Source organism: Phascolarctos cinereus, unplaced genomic scaffold (genome assembly GCF_003287225.1).
Source record: "Phascolarctos cinereus isolate Bilbo 61053 unplaced genomic scaffold, phaCin_HiC Scaffold_2;HRSCAF=192, whole genome shotgun sequence".
Taxonomy (NCBI): domain Eukaryota; kingdom Metazoa; phylum Chordata; class Mammalia; order Diprotodontia; family Phascolarctidae; genus Phascolarctos; species Phascolarctos cinereus.
The window spans coordinates 381,102,200-381,115,193 of record NW_027555625.1 but is presented as its reverse complement, the minus strand read 5'-3'; the positions used below and the strand labels follow the sequence as shown (position 1 = coordinate 381,115,193).

The following is a 12,994-nucleotide window of genomic DNA, read 5'->3' as shown; positions in this document are numbered from 1 at the left end:
GTTAATTACTACTATTGTGTTGGCAGCCATGTGGAGGATGGGTTGGAGAAGGGAGAGGCTGGAAGCTAGGAGACTAATTAGGAGATTACTGAAATAGGCCAGGCAAAAAGTGCTGAGGACCTGGGCTAAGATGGAGTGAGTGGGGAGGAGGAAATAGATGCAGGAGATTGGAGCAGGAAGGAGAAAAATTGAAAATATTTATCAACTATTCTGATATGAGGCATGGGGGGAGGGAAGAGTCAAAACTGACTCTGAGGTTGTGAACCTTAGTGAGCAGGAGTGCCTGCAATAGAAATGGGGACGTCTGGAAGAGCATCAGGTTTAGAGGAGGGAAATTCCATTTTGGACATACTGAACTTGAAATGTCAATGGCACATCCAAGGGAATATGTCCAACAGACATTTGGTGATGCAAGACTAGGGTTTAATAGCGAGATAAGGACTGGATATATAGATTTAGGTGCCACCTGTAAGAAGATGATAATTGAGCCCATGGGAATAGATGAGATCATCAAGAAAGAAAGTATAGGGAGAGAAGAGGCCTCAGAACTGAGCCTTAGAAAATTTCCATGATGACAGGCCAGAATGGTAGGAGGAAAACATAAAGACAACAAACAAAAATCGGGGAGGAGAAAGTTTCAAGGAAAAGAGGTAGACAGTGGCAAAAATTAAAGAGAAGTCAAAATGATTAAGAAAAAAAAAGACCACTGGATTTAGCATTGAAGAGTTAGTTGATTCCTCACACGTATATCATAATACATCACCTAATATATCACAGTAAACTCCAAGTGGATACCTAACCTAAACATAAAAGATCAAATCACAAACAAATTAGAGGAGAAGGAAAGGAAACAACTCACAACTACGGATGAGTGAGAATTCTTAACAAAATGAGGGATAGAGATGATTATAAAAGATAAAATGGATGATTTTGATTACGCGAAATCAAAAAGCATTGGCACGAGTAATGTGGTCAGAATTAGAAAGGAAACAGATAATTGGAGAAAAAAATCTTTGTAGGAATTGGCCTTGGCACAGAGAGACGGACCATATCTTGCTTGGAAATTAGAACAAAAGTATACAGAATGGGGAATGATGAGAGGGATGTAGAGGTGTGAAATAATGGAGAAGGGCCTCACAATCAAGCCTTGATTTTCCAATAGGAGGCAAAGTCTCTGCTGAGAAGGATGGGAGTGGAAGTGGTATAGGGGATCTGAGGGGAGAAGAGCAGGTTTGGGACATGGGAGAGGGTCAATAAAAGAAGAATAAAAGGACTGTCATGCAGCAGGAGGGCCAAGTTGTGATTGGATAGCATAAACTTGTCATTTGTCATGCTAGCATGAGTTCCTCCAGAAATGTTCCTTTTTTTTTTTTAACCTCCCAGCCCAATGCTATGCACATGAGAAGTGCTTAATAAATAATAATTGAATAAATGGACAGCTGCATTAAGTGCTGATGGGTGTGCTGGAACTGGCTGGAACTGACAGCTAAAGTTTTAGTCAGAGTGTTCACAGCTTGGAAATGAGCAGATACTATAAACTGGAGCTTGGCATCTTGTTTTGTTGGCTGTTGACTCTAGACTTAAGAAAGAGGTGGAAAAAATGTGAATAACCCAGAATATAATTTAGAGTCATTTTGATTATGACAAATATCCAAACCAATGACAAAGAACATGTGAAGGAAGGTGCTGTCTGCATCTAGAGAAAGAGGCGACAAATACAAGTATGTCTAGGATGATTTTACATATGTATATGTACACTTGTGTCTGATGGTAGCCATCTCTAGGGAGGAGGGCAGGTAAGGGGAAAAAAGGGAAAAAAATTAATTTACATGATAATACATATTTAAAAGGAATAGCAAGTTATATATAATAGATTTGCAGTTTCAGGGGCAATTATCTCTTTGTTTTTTAATTATACTATGTTATGGAAAGGCTTGTTTTATTCCATAAATTAAAAATTAATATATTTTTTTAAAAAGTATGAGTACATTTTTTTTCCTGGAGAGCCAGGTGTTAAGTATTTGCCAGTACATCTTTGGGTGTGGGCTATCCCAACTTCATTCTTAACAAACTTATTGAAATAAAAGATTCACAGCACAAACCATTCCCCTACACAGACGTGGTACTGAACTGAAGAGCACCCCAGCAACTCTACACACCCGTCTAGGGCATCATGATTTTCCCGTGTGCCCCGGGCAGCAGCAGCTGCGGACACGTATATTCAGTTGCTCACCTGGGAAGAGTCACATTTTCTGGCGTCCTTCTCTTTCTTTGCCAGTCGTTTCTTTTTCTTGTGAAGGGGATTGGACTCTAGGATCATTTCTTCAAGTTCAAAGGTGGGATCACAGTTCAGCCTGCCTTTCTGGAGGGAACAAAAGGAAAGGTCACTTAGTCCCTAGCGGGACTCAACCTTTTCTATCACTTTACACATGGGCCAGATCTAGGGAAGGGACTGAAGTAAGCCTCAACTGAAGTCGGCCCGAGATAATAGAGAGAATGGAGCCCCCCGCGTGCTCTACGTAATTCATTGTCTGCTTCCATGGCATAGCGCCTTCATCGTTCTTTACGCTTACCTTTTATTCTCTCTGTCTTCCAATTAGTCCGCCGTGGGTAGAAAGGGAAACAAACACCTTTTTAAAATTACATTTTACCTTTCTTGTTTGTGCACTTTTTGAGTCGCTGTGGGGTTTCATTGCTGGAAAAGTGCTATGGCACTAATGAGACCATTCTCTAGTTTGGGGTTTAATGGGAAGAGCAATGGATTTGTAAGCAGAAGACTTGGAATCAGATTCTGACTTTTCTACCGACTTTGTGTGAACAGAGACAAATCATCTTAGCTTAGCCTCAGTATTCTCCATTGTAAAATGAGAGGATTGAATTAGATGATCTCTAAGGATGGGGCCTGGAGTCAGGAGGACCTGAGTTCAAATCTGGCTTCAGATACTTACTAGCTGTGTACCCTGGGCAAGTCATTTAACCCTGTTTGCCTCAGTTTCCTCATCTGTAAAATGAGCTGGAGAGGGAAATGGCAAACCACTCTAGTATCTCTGCCAAGAAAACCCAAATGGGGGTCACAAAGAGTTAGAGACGACTGAAATGACTGAATGACAACAACAAAATTAACTGACTAGGGAGGGGAGCCTGCTTCTCGTCTCTACCACATTAAGGGAAATTTACTCCCTACAAAGGATTCCTACAGCCCAGACCATGGGACACCCCCCAGCTCTGTGATGCTTTATGGAAACAGTGCAAAGTCACACTAATGTCTCCATCTTTTTTTAAACTTCTGGAGTGATTCTCGCCTTTACCACTTATATCATGACATGTGATCACAGCCCTATACTGCTATGCAATTATGTGAAATGTCTGTCCCTCCAAGTAAGCTGCGAGTTCCTTTAAGAACAACAGGGTCCCTCGGTCTCCCTATTTTTTAATCCCTAAAAGTTCTTGGCATAGAACTGAGCTCAAAGTTGGTACTCAATGAATACTAGCAGAACAATAACTGTGTGAATTTTTGCAGCCCTGAAACAAGAGCTCTATGTGGAGTTAAAGACCCCAAACTCTGAACTTTCACCAGATTAAGAGCCTGAAATTCTGGCATAAAATGTATTGCCAATATGCCTCTAAACACAGCAATGCCATTGACAGATTAGCATCCTGTGTGCATTTAATCCACACAGATGAATACATAGAAGCAACATTAGTCTGGTGGATAGGGTACTAAGCTTGGATGTAGGAAGAGAAAGGTTCAAGTTCTGCCTCTGAGATATATTAACCATGTGACGCCAAGCCTCTTCCTCAATCGTATAACCTATCTGTCCCTCACATGTCTCGCTTTTGTCCCTAGGACTTAGTGAAGTATAAATGTGGAGCTCCCTATATTAAGATCCTTCCTGTATTGAATCATACCAAATTCCCTCCTACTTTTCAGGATATACAATTTCAGTGGTGTGGGATGGCCTGAGGCAAAGGCTATAAACACCAACATAGTAACAGAACATTTGAGTTTTGCCCTATAGGGCCCCAGTGGGCTGGAATTTATAGACCCTTCAAAAGCAGGAAGAAACATACTCTAAACTTGGAACAGGTGTTGAAATGAACAGTGGGGGTGGTGAGGAAGTGGGAGGTTGGACTTCTTTCAGTTGACTTACATTAGGAATGAAAGTTGGAATCAGCCTCTTCTGCAGAACTGCATCCCAATTCACATCAGCCATGTAGGAGCAGTCCTGGACATCTGATAGCTGAGAAAATCTGTGGTCAGGATTTTGTTCGAGCAACTGCCAAGAAAACACCAGAGTTTGGAGGATGAAGTATGGAAAGGCTCAGGGAGGCCAATTTTTAGGGGCAGCTCCATTTCTAATGTCTTCAGAGATCTCTCCCCAGTTCCCCCTTCCATCTATAGCCAAGCAGCTGCCACGTCATAGAATCAAAGGTTTAGAATTGAAAGGAATACGAGAAATCACCCAGACCGGAGGTTTCAAACATGCCACTGAACCCACAACACTCCAGGTGCAACCTGAAGCAGATTAAAATGTAATTGGGAAATACTGAACAAAATAAATAAAAATACAACGGAACATAGATAGTATTAATACATGGTTTTCTAAGTCAACATACTACCTGCAGGGATCCTTATATATGGTTTAGTGGCTCCTGTGTCTATTGGATTTTGACACCACTGATCTAGACCCTCATTTTATAGACATGACTCTCGACTAGTAAGCAGTCTGCTCAGTTCTCCTTCTACACCATCTCTTGTATCAAGCCTCTTCCCTCCAGTGAATCAGACACCAGCCTCAGGAACTCATCCCCTCTCCCAGGTCCCCCATGCCTCACAAAGCCTCCTCTTCCCCTCATTTCTCCTTAGAATCCTTGTCTCCCTTGTAGGATCAGCTCAGGGGCTGCCTTCTGTGAATGGGAAGCTTTCATTGAGCCTCCTAGCTTCACTTCTCTTTCCTGCCTCAAATTGCTATGGATCTATTTAACTGTTTACATATTGTAAACTCCGTAGGATATAGGCTTCTTGAAAGCACAAACAACTTTAATTTGTTTAAGGTTTTTAATTTCCATCTCTCTGTTCCCAATGCCTATAACAGTGCTTTGCACAGAGTTTTGTTTTGTCCAGTCATTTTAGCCATGTCTGACTCTTCATGACCCCATTTGGGGTTTTCTTGGCAAAGATACTGCAGTGGTTTGCCATTTGTTTCTCCAACTCATTTTATAGATGGGGAAACTGAGGCAAACAGGGTTAAGTGACTTACGCAGGATCACACAGCTAGTAAGTGCCTGAGGCTGGATTTGAACTCAAGAAAACAAGTCTTCCTGATTTCAGGCCTCACTTTCTCCACTGAACTAGCCAACTGCTCCTTTTCACAGAGTAGGCACTTAAATAATGCTTGGTGCATTAAATAAACTGTCAAAACAAAGTAAAAGATTGCTCTCTTAGAATTCAAAAGAGATAGCATAGAAATTGCTAGGATATGGATATATGAGAATAAATGACCTTGTGTACACAATTGGCTTTTGCCTATACTAAAGTCTCTAGAAAACCCTTCACTGACGTGTGGAGGAGACAACGGCTTCTCAAAGGTGATGTCAATTATGGTAGGTCCTGCAAACTTGAGATGGCTTTGAGTACAGGCCAAAGAACAGACTGTGTCTGTCATCTGATAACCAGCCTACTTCAGGCTGATGGGCCCTATCACTAAAATAGTGAACACGAGGTGGTGATGTATTATTCTGACCATAGCAATTCATTCAACCATCAACACAGGCTGAGGGACTTGCCAGCAGGAATGCCCAAACAGAAGAAACTGTGGGCTCTCAAAGTACTGAAAATAAGTTGGACTGTTGAGGTTTTTCTCATGTTCTTGATGGTGTAAGTTATGGTGCTTAATACATGTTTATTAATTGATTGCTTGATTCCACTCAATGTCTGACTTTCTTCAAGAAAGGTCACTTGATATGTTAGTTGTATAGAGATAATGCTTACTTTGACTTGGGGCTTAGACTTGAGGCTTAGCTGGTGTATGATAAACAGATTTCTCACTATGCTGGAAATGATCTAATGGGGGAAAGTGAGGCTCTAACTAGAAACATGTCAGCCCTACTGAGAACCAAATGGAGAAGACTGCCACTTAGCATCCATGTCTTTGTCTGGGACTGGGAAGTAAATAGCATGATTTTACACATAGATGAATGACACATGGTGAGTAAGACAAAGATGAGTAGAAAGTGTATAGGATTTGGAGTAGGAAGATCTGGGTTTGAATCCCAGTTCTGCCACTTACAACCTGTGTGACCTTGGGAAACTCACTTAAGCCACCCTGGACCTCAGTTTCCTTATCTGTAAAATGAGATGATTGCACTAGATAGCCTCTGAGGTCCCTAGAACTCTAGAGCTATGATCTTATGAGTCCTAACATTTAACTTGGTCCCAACTTGACCCTGTTGTAAACTATATATTACCTCACTTCAAAAACAACAGAGGTGGCTTTTCCCACATGGAAGGGCAATCTTTGAAAAACTGTACAAATTGTCGAGAAAGGATACTTAGTGAGAAGCTCTTTCTTTTGCTGGAGATTACCTTGTTGCAACTTTTCTTCCTCCCTAAGCTGTGCCCATCTTCTTCTGCCCACACCAGAGCTCTAACTAGAAATGTTCGTACCCAGGACAAGTGACATAAAATATTCCTGAGGAAAGCAACAGAAACATTAATGATAGGCCACTGCCATATGAGATGGTGGAACAGGAATAGGCCAGAGATGGAATGTCACCACTGGCCTACCATCTAATAGTTTCCTATTTTAACTAGTTATTTTTACCCACTGGGTGCTAAGATCAGTTTTTCTATTCCGCTAAAGGGTTGCAAGTACTATCAGTATTTTCTAAATTTGGGCCCCTGGTTGCTCATTTTAATTGCTTCTCTACTGTTCCCTTTGCTCAAGGGATTGCCTTAAAAACAACAACCACCACAAAACAAAAACAAATCCCCATTTCAACAGGAATTAAGTTCCACTGGTCAACTCCTGTTTATCTCTTTTATAGCAAGGTATTAAAAATTCACCTCCACCTCCTCTCCAGAAAAGGGTTCAGTGAACACTTCAAAGCACCACTCCCCATAGCAGTGAGTTCAGGGGGAGAAATGAGTAGGATGCAGTTGAAGTGACAACAGTTTCATAAAGTGAAGACATTAACTGAGGGTGATCACTCTCATGTGGGAAAAATTACACTAATATGAGTGTTATCTGGAGACTTGTGATTACAGTTTTATCCTGAACTATCTGGAGCTGGCTTGTGCCTCAAACTATCCCTGCAGACCCCATATTGACTTAGAAATACACAAACTAATATTATCTATGTTGTATTGTACTCTCACTGATTTTTTTTGTTAAACATTTCCCAGTTACACTTTGATCTGGTTCCAGCAGCACTAGGAAACATTGTCAGCCTTTTAAGGCCCCAGACAGGGAGTTTGGACATGTCTGATGTAGTGGATAGACTGTTGGGCTAAGAGTCATAAAGACCTGAGTTTGAAGCCTTTCTTAGACTACTACTAGTTATGTGACCCTATGCAAGTCACTTAATTTTTCTCAGCCTCATTTTCCTTATCTATAAAATGGGGATAACAATGATACCTACCTCACAGGGTTGATGTGAGGCTCTAATGAGGTAACAATAAAGAAATTTGCAAATCTTAAATCACTATATAAACTATTATTCTTCAAAAAAATTTTTTCATCTGGGAACATAGAGTCTCATGATGTACATAACTTTAAAGAAATAAAAAAATCAAGGGAACAACCAGTGGCAACTTTGGGAAGTTATCTCAATGCTCCAGTGGTCACCTCGCTCTGGAGCAGTCCAGTGATGACCACAACTGGCCATCAGCCTTGAGAACTGGACCTGCCCCATCTGCCTGCTTGGGCACTTCTGCCAGCATTACCTAAAAGTTGTCATTTCATCACCTCAAAAATGTGTGATTTCATCCATGTAGGTACTCTCTTGGTAATGTAGATCACAACTTCCCCACACCTTAGTAGATGGTTTCATGAGCTGCTGTTGCCAAAAATGTGACTCACTTTGGTGGCCAACCTTTGAGTGATAAGCTTCTCCACAGCTGGTCCGTAATTAACATATGATAATTAGACACACATCATGCACCAGGTACTCATAAGGGGCTTGGGATAGAACAAACAAAATGGTCCCTGTCCTCAAAGTGCTTATAGTCTGCTGGGGGATCACACCAGAGTGTTGTCGTTGCTCAGTCCCAACCACCTTACACTTGGATGGATTGCAAAAGAGAGAAACTGTAGTCCAGGTTTTGTTTTTCTTACTGACTCGTTTCAGCGGTGTCCATCCCTTTGTGACCCTATTTGGGGTTTTTCTTTGGTAAAAATACTGGAGTGGGTTGCCATTTCCTTCTCCAGCTCATTTTACAGATGAGGAAACTGAGGCAAACAGGGTTAAGTGACTTGCCAAGGGTCATGCAGCTAGTAAGTGTCTGAGGTCACATTTGAACTCAGGAAGATGAGTTCTCGATTTCAGGTCTAGCACTCTGTCCACTGTGCCATCCAGCTGCCCCAATTACAGCACGTATACCAAGTAAATAAGTACAAAATACATTTCAAGAGAAAGAGATGCTTATAACTGGGGGAGAGAGAAAGTGTCACAGAAAAGCCTCTCGTAGTAGATAGCATTTTTTTTTGTTTTTTATTTTTGTTTTGGATAGGCAGTGGGGTTAAGTGACTTGCCTAGGGCCACACAGATAGTAAGCATTATATGTTTGAAGCCAGATTTGAACTCAGGTCCTCCTGAATCCCGGGCCAGTGCTCTATCTACTGCACCACCTTCCTGCCCCTAGTAGATAGCATTTTTGAAGGAGACTAGGAATTCTATATGATGGAGGTAAAAAAGAAATACATTCTAGAAATGGGAGAGAGGCACTTGTGAAAAAGCTTAATAATAACAATAATAGCTAGCATTTATGTAGTACTCTAAGGTTTGCAGATCATTTTGCATATGTTCATTCATTTCATCCTAGCAAACAACCCTGGGAGGGAGGTACTATTATTAACCCCATTTTACAAATGAGGAAACTGAGGCAGAGGGAGGTTGTGACTTGTTCCCGGTCACATAGCCAGAAATTTTCTGAGGCAGGACTAGAACTCAGGCCTTCCTGGTTCTAAGTCCTGTTCTCTAGACAATGAGTCACTTAGGTGAATGGAAATGCGAGATGGAATATTGTATGTGGCAAGTCTAACTGGGATGGAGAATATGTGAAAAAGAGAATGTGGAATATGAATGGAAGCTGAGGATTTTACAGTTAATCTGAGTGGCAATTGACAGCCATTGAAAGTCTTAGAGTCATTTTCAGGGAAGTCCAAATCTGGTCCATCGCCCATTTTTTTTTATAGCCCCACAAGCCAAGAGTAGTTTTTTTTATAAGATTATATTTTAATATAATATAATATAACTATATTTTCCATATAATAAAATAATACAATAATATTATATTTTTAAATATAATAAGACTTTAGGTAAAAATATAAAAACATTCTTGGCTTGTGGGGCTGTACAAAAACAAAGCGGTCAGATTTGGCCATGATCCTGTATTTTGCCTACCCTTGGCACTTGAATGGTTACAAAATGCTTTCCTCACAATCCTAGAAGGTAAGTGTGTAAACATTATGACGACCATTTTATGGATGAGGAAAAGTGAGACTCAGTGACCCTATACTAAGTTAGGATTTGAACCCAGGACCCCTGCCTTTGGGCCATAGCTCCTTCCACTACACTACATTTTACTAACAAAGGTACCTCACCTAGCTGACCCGCTACCAAATATCCTTGGTAGGAATGGTTGTAAATGTAAATTTGTTTATAACACATTATCCATTCAAGACGGGAAGAAAGAAATTTGGAGAAGCTGTTAAAAGAGATGCGGACAGTCACAGCTGCCTAACATCTATAAGGTTCCTGCAGACTAATTTCTGTCACTTGGGAATCTGTTCAGAAAATATGCTTTCACCCACAGATTCAGGCTGAAAAAATAAATACCTTGGCTGCAATAGCACTGAGGGAAGATTTACACCCTTCCCTCCCCTCCTCCATACCTCCATCAGGGCCAGATAACTGTCACAGATAAGGTTAGAGAATGGTCTGTAGTCCAGATAATAGAGAGCTTGAGTCTTGCTATTTACTTCCCACTATGAAATTGAAATATTATTCTTTCTGAATAATTATAAAAAAAGAAAATTGATGTCCTTTTTGGGGGTAGCCTGATTCTACCGATTTCTTTTTAAAGTTCTTATGGTTTCAATCATATAAATTATCTCCTATTTTCCATAGCTTACATCCAGATGCTGGTAAATTGCTGTTATGTTTACCCCACCCCACCCTTCTCATTTCGAGGTTTGGAAGGTTTGCTTGGAAATACATCTCTAGATAACAAGTCTTTCTACGCTTTCAGACGGTAGCTGTACTTAAATTCAGTTGGAGGAGGGGGATTGAGAACAATCTCTTCCATTGGGCTTCCATACTGTGAGAGAGAAGGGGCTATCCCCCAAAGAGTCTAGGCTGAACCTCCATAACACTGCAGATGGTCTCTGATGGTCCCACATATCATGGGAAGATAGCAGGTAGGGGTGGAGTGATGGGAAAAGATGGGCCCTGGGAAAAGGGTTCCGGCAATGGGGGATCCGGGGTCAGAGCACAAAGACAAAGAGAAAAGGCACCAAGCCAGAGGACCGCTGGGAGTCTGAGGAGCTACTAGCCCCGTACGTCGGTTCCCTGGTGACAAAGTCCAGAGAGCCCAATACTGGCCACAGGGCTGGTCGTGCAGGTGTTTGCAGATGTGATTTGCTCCCTCACCAAAATGGAATGATTTCAGAAACCAAAGAGAAAGTTAAGTGTTGTGACCTTTGAGCAAAAAGAATCAGCCATGCTGGCTGAAGTGGAGGCATGTTCACCATGTGCTGTCAAAGGAAGGGATAAATAGAGACTGGAGAATGTACTGCTTCTGGATTCACGGACTTGGGTTGAAAAACTCCTCTGACACGGTGTATATGACCTTTAACTTCCTTGGGCCTCAATTTCCTTAGTTTTAGGAGCAGCTAGGTGGTACAGTCAATAAAGCAGGAAGTTAAAAAAAAAGACCTGAGTTCAAATCCTACCTCTGGACATGTCTCCATGTCCCTAGACAAATCATTTAATCTCCCTTTGCCTCAGTTTCCTCATCCACAAAACAGGGATGATAATATCATCTACCTCTCAGGTCAAATGACATAATATTTGTCAAGTATTTTACAAAACTTAAAGAACTATACAAATGCTAGCTATTATTATTATTATTATTATTATTAATTCTTCTTCTTCTTTCCTCATCATTAAAATAAAAGAGCTTCATTAGCTGGTCTCAGAAGTCCCTCTAGCTCCAGAGCCATGATTTTAAGATCATTATCAGGATTACATCAGTAGAAATTAGACGGAAGCAAGAGATTGATTTCAGCAGAACCACCAGAGGGTAGTATCCCACCTCGTCAGAAGAAAATGTTATTGTGAGCAATTGTCCCACATGTCTCAGTTATCTTTTCTTCCAGATTCATTCCTGTGACATCTATTCTCTCTGCTCCACATTTGGCATCTTTCCTATACTACACCATTTCGTATCGCTAATAATCTTTCTGTGTGTTCATCTCTTGGAGTTGCTACCAGCTGATAAACTCCTATAAAGGAATGTAGTTCTTGGTGTCATTACAGTGCTTAGCCCAGTTCTGTGAATACAGTAGGGGCTCAAGAAATATTTCTCCATTAACTCATTCTCTCCTTAATAAGACTCTAAGCATCTTTAAGGTAAGGATCATATTTTGTTTCTTTTATTTATCTCCCACAGTGCACAGTAGGTGCTCAGTAGTAAATACCTGTTGAATTCAATTGAAGAAATGTTCAATTCAACGAATACTTATTACATGCCTACCATGTTAAGACACTACGGTGAGAATGATACAAAATGGCATAGCCTCTGCCCTCAAGGAGCTTACAGCCTGCAAGGTGCACTGGTGCACATGCTGTCTTAGAATCAGGGCATCTGGGGGCAGGTAGGTGGCACAGTAGATAGAGCTCCAACCTTGGAGTCAGGAGGACCTGAGTTCAAATCTGGCCTCAGACACTTGACACTTACTACCTATGTGACCCTAGGCAAATCACTTAACCCCAATTGCCTCAGGGGAAAAAAAAAAGAATCAGGGTATTTATGTGGTTTTGAATCTCAAATTTGCCAATTATTACACATGTGACCTTAGGCAAAACACCTTTCCTCTCTAGACCTCAGTTTCCTCATTTGTATATAATGGAGAACCAGCCACTGAGAAATTCATCAGTGCATTCTCATGAGGACGGGGCTCAATGACCTAGTTACATAAAAATGATGAAGCTGAACTACATAGCCTCTCTTCCAGCCTAGGATCTTTGATCCTTTGTATGACAAGTTCTCCTAGCTGGCACAGTGAATAGAGTGCCAGGCCTTGAGTCAGGAGAACCTGAGTTCAAATCTGGCTTCAGATACTTATTAGCTGTGTGATCAGTTTCCTCATCTGTAAAATGAGCTGGAGAAAGAAATGGCAAATCACTCCAGTATATTCGCGAAGAAAACCCCAAACGGGGTCACCGAGAGTCAGACATGACTGAAACACCCGAACAGCAACAAATGACAGGTTCGCCGATCAGCACGATATAGAATATGGTATATACAGACAAAGTACTCTGTGGAAAGAGAGAGCATTTTAATCTAGCAAATTAAATGAGATAGCATATGGGGAAGCACTTTAAACATATGAAAGAACTACGCAAATATAAGGGCTTATTGTTTTTTGAATAACAGAAATGGTTCTGATGATGGAGACCGAGGATCCAAGTTTGAGTCCTGGCTCTGACACCAAGTATGGAACATCTGGCAAGTTGTTTCCCTCTCCTGGACTCCAGTTTCCTTTCTATA

At 41.1% G+C, this 12,994-nt stretch overlaps 1 protein-coding gene across 1 annotated transcript in view; it reads right to left on the bottom strand.

Moving 5' to 3' along the window:
* Positions 1–12,994, bottom strand: part of STK32A (serine/threonine kinase 32A) — a 166,246-nt gene that overhangs the window by 16,400 nt on the left and 136,852 nt on the right. The window contains exons 10-11 of the mRNA XM_020964198.2: positions 4,152–4,277; positions 2,234–2,362 (exon numbers count right to left, since the gene is read on the bottom strand). Coding sequence (XP_020819857.1) covers positions 2,234–2,362; positions 4,152–4,277 — 255 coding nt within the window. The remainder of the gene's footprint in view (positions 1–2,233; positions 2,363–4,151; positions 4,278–12,994) is intronic.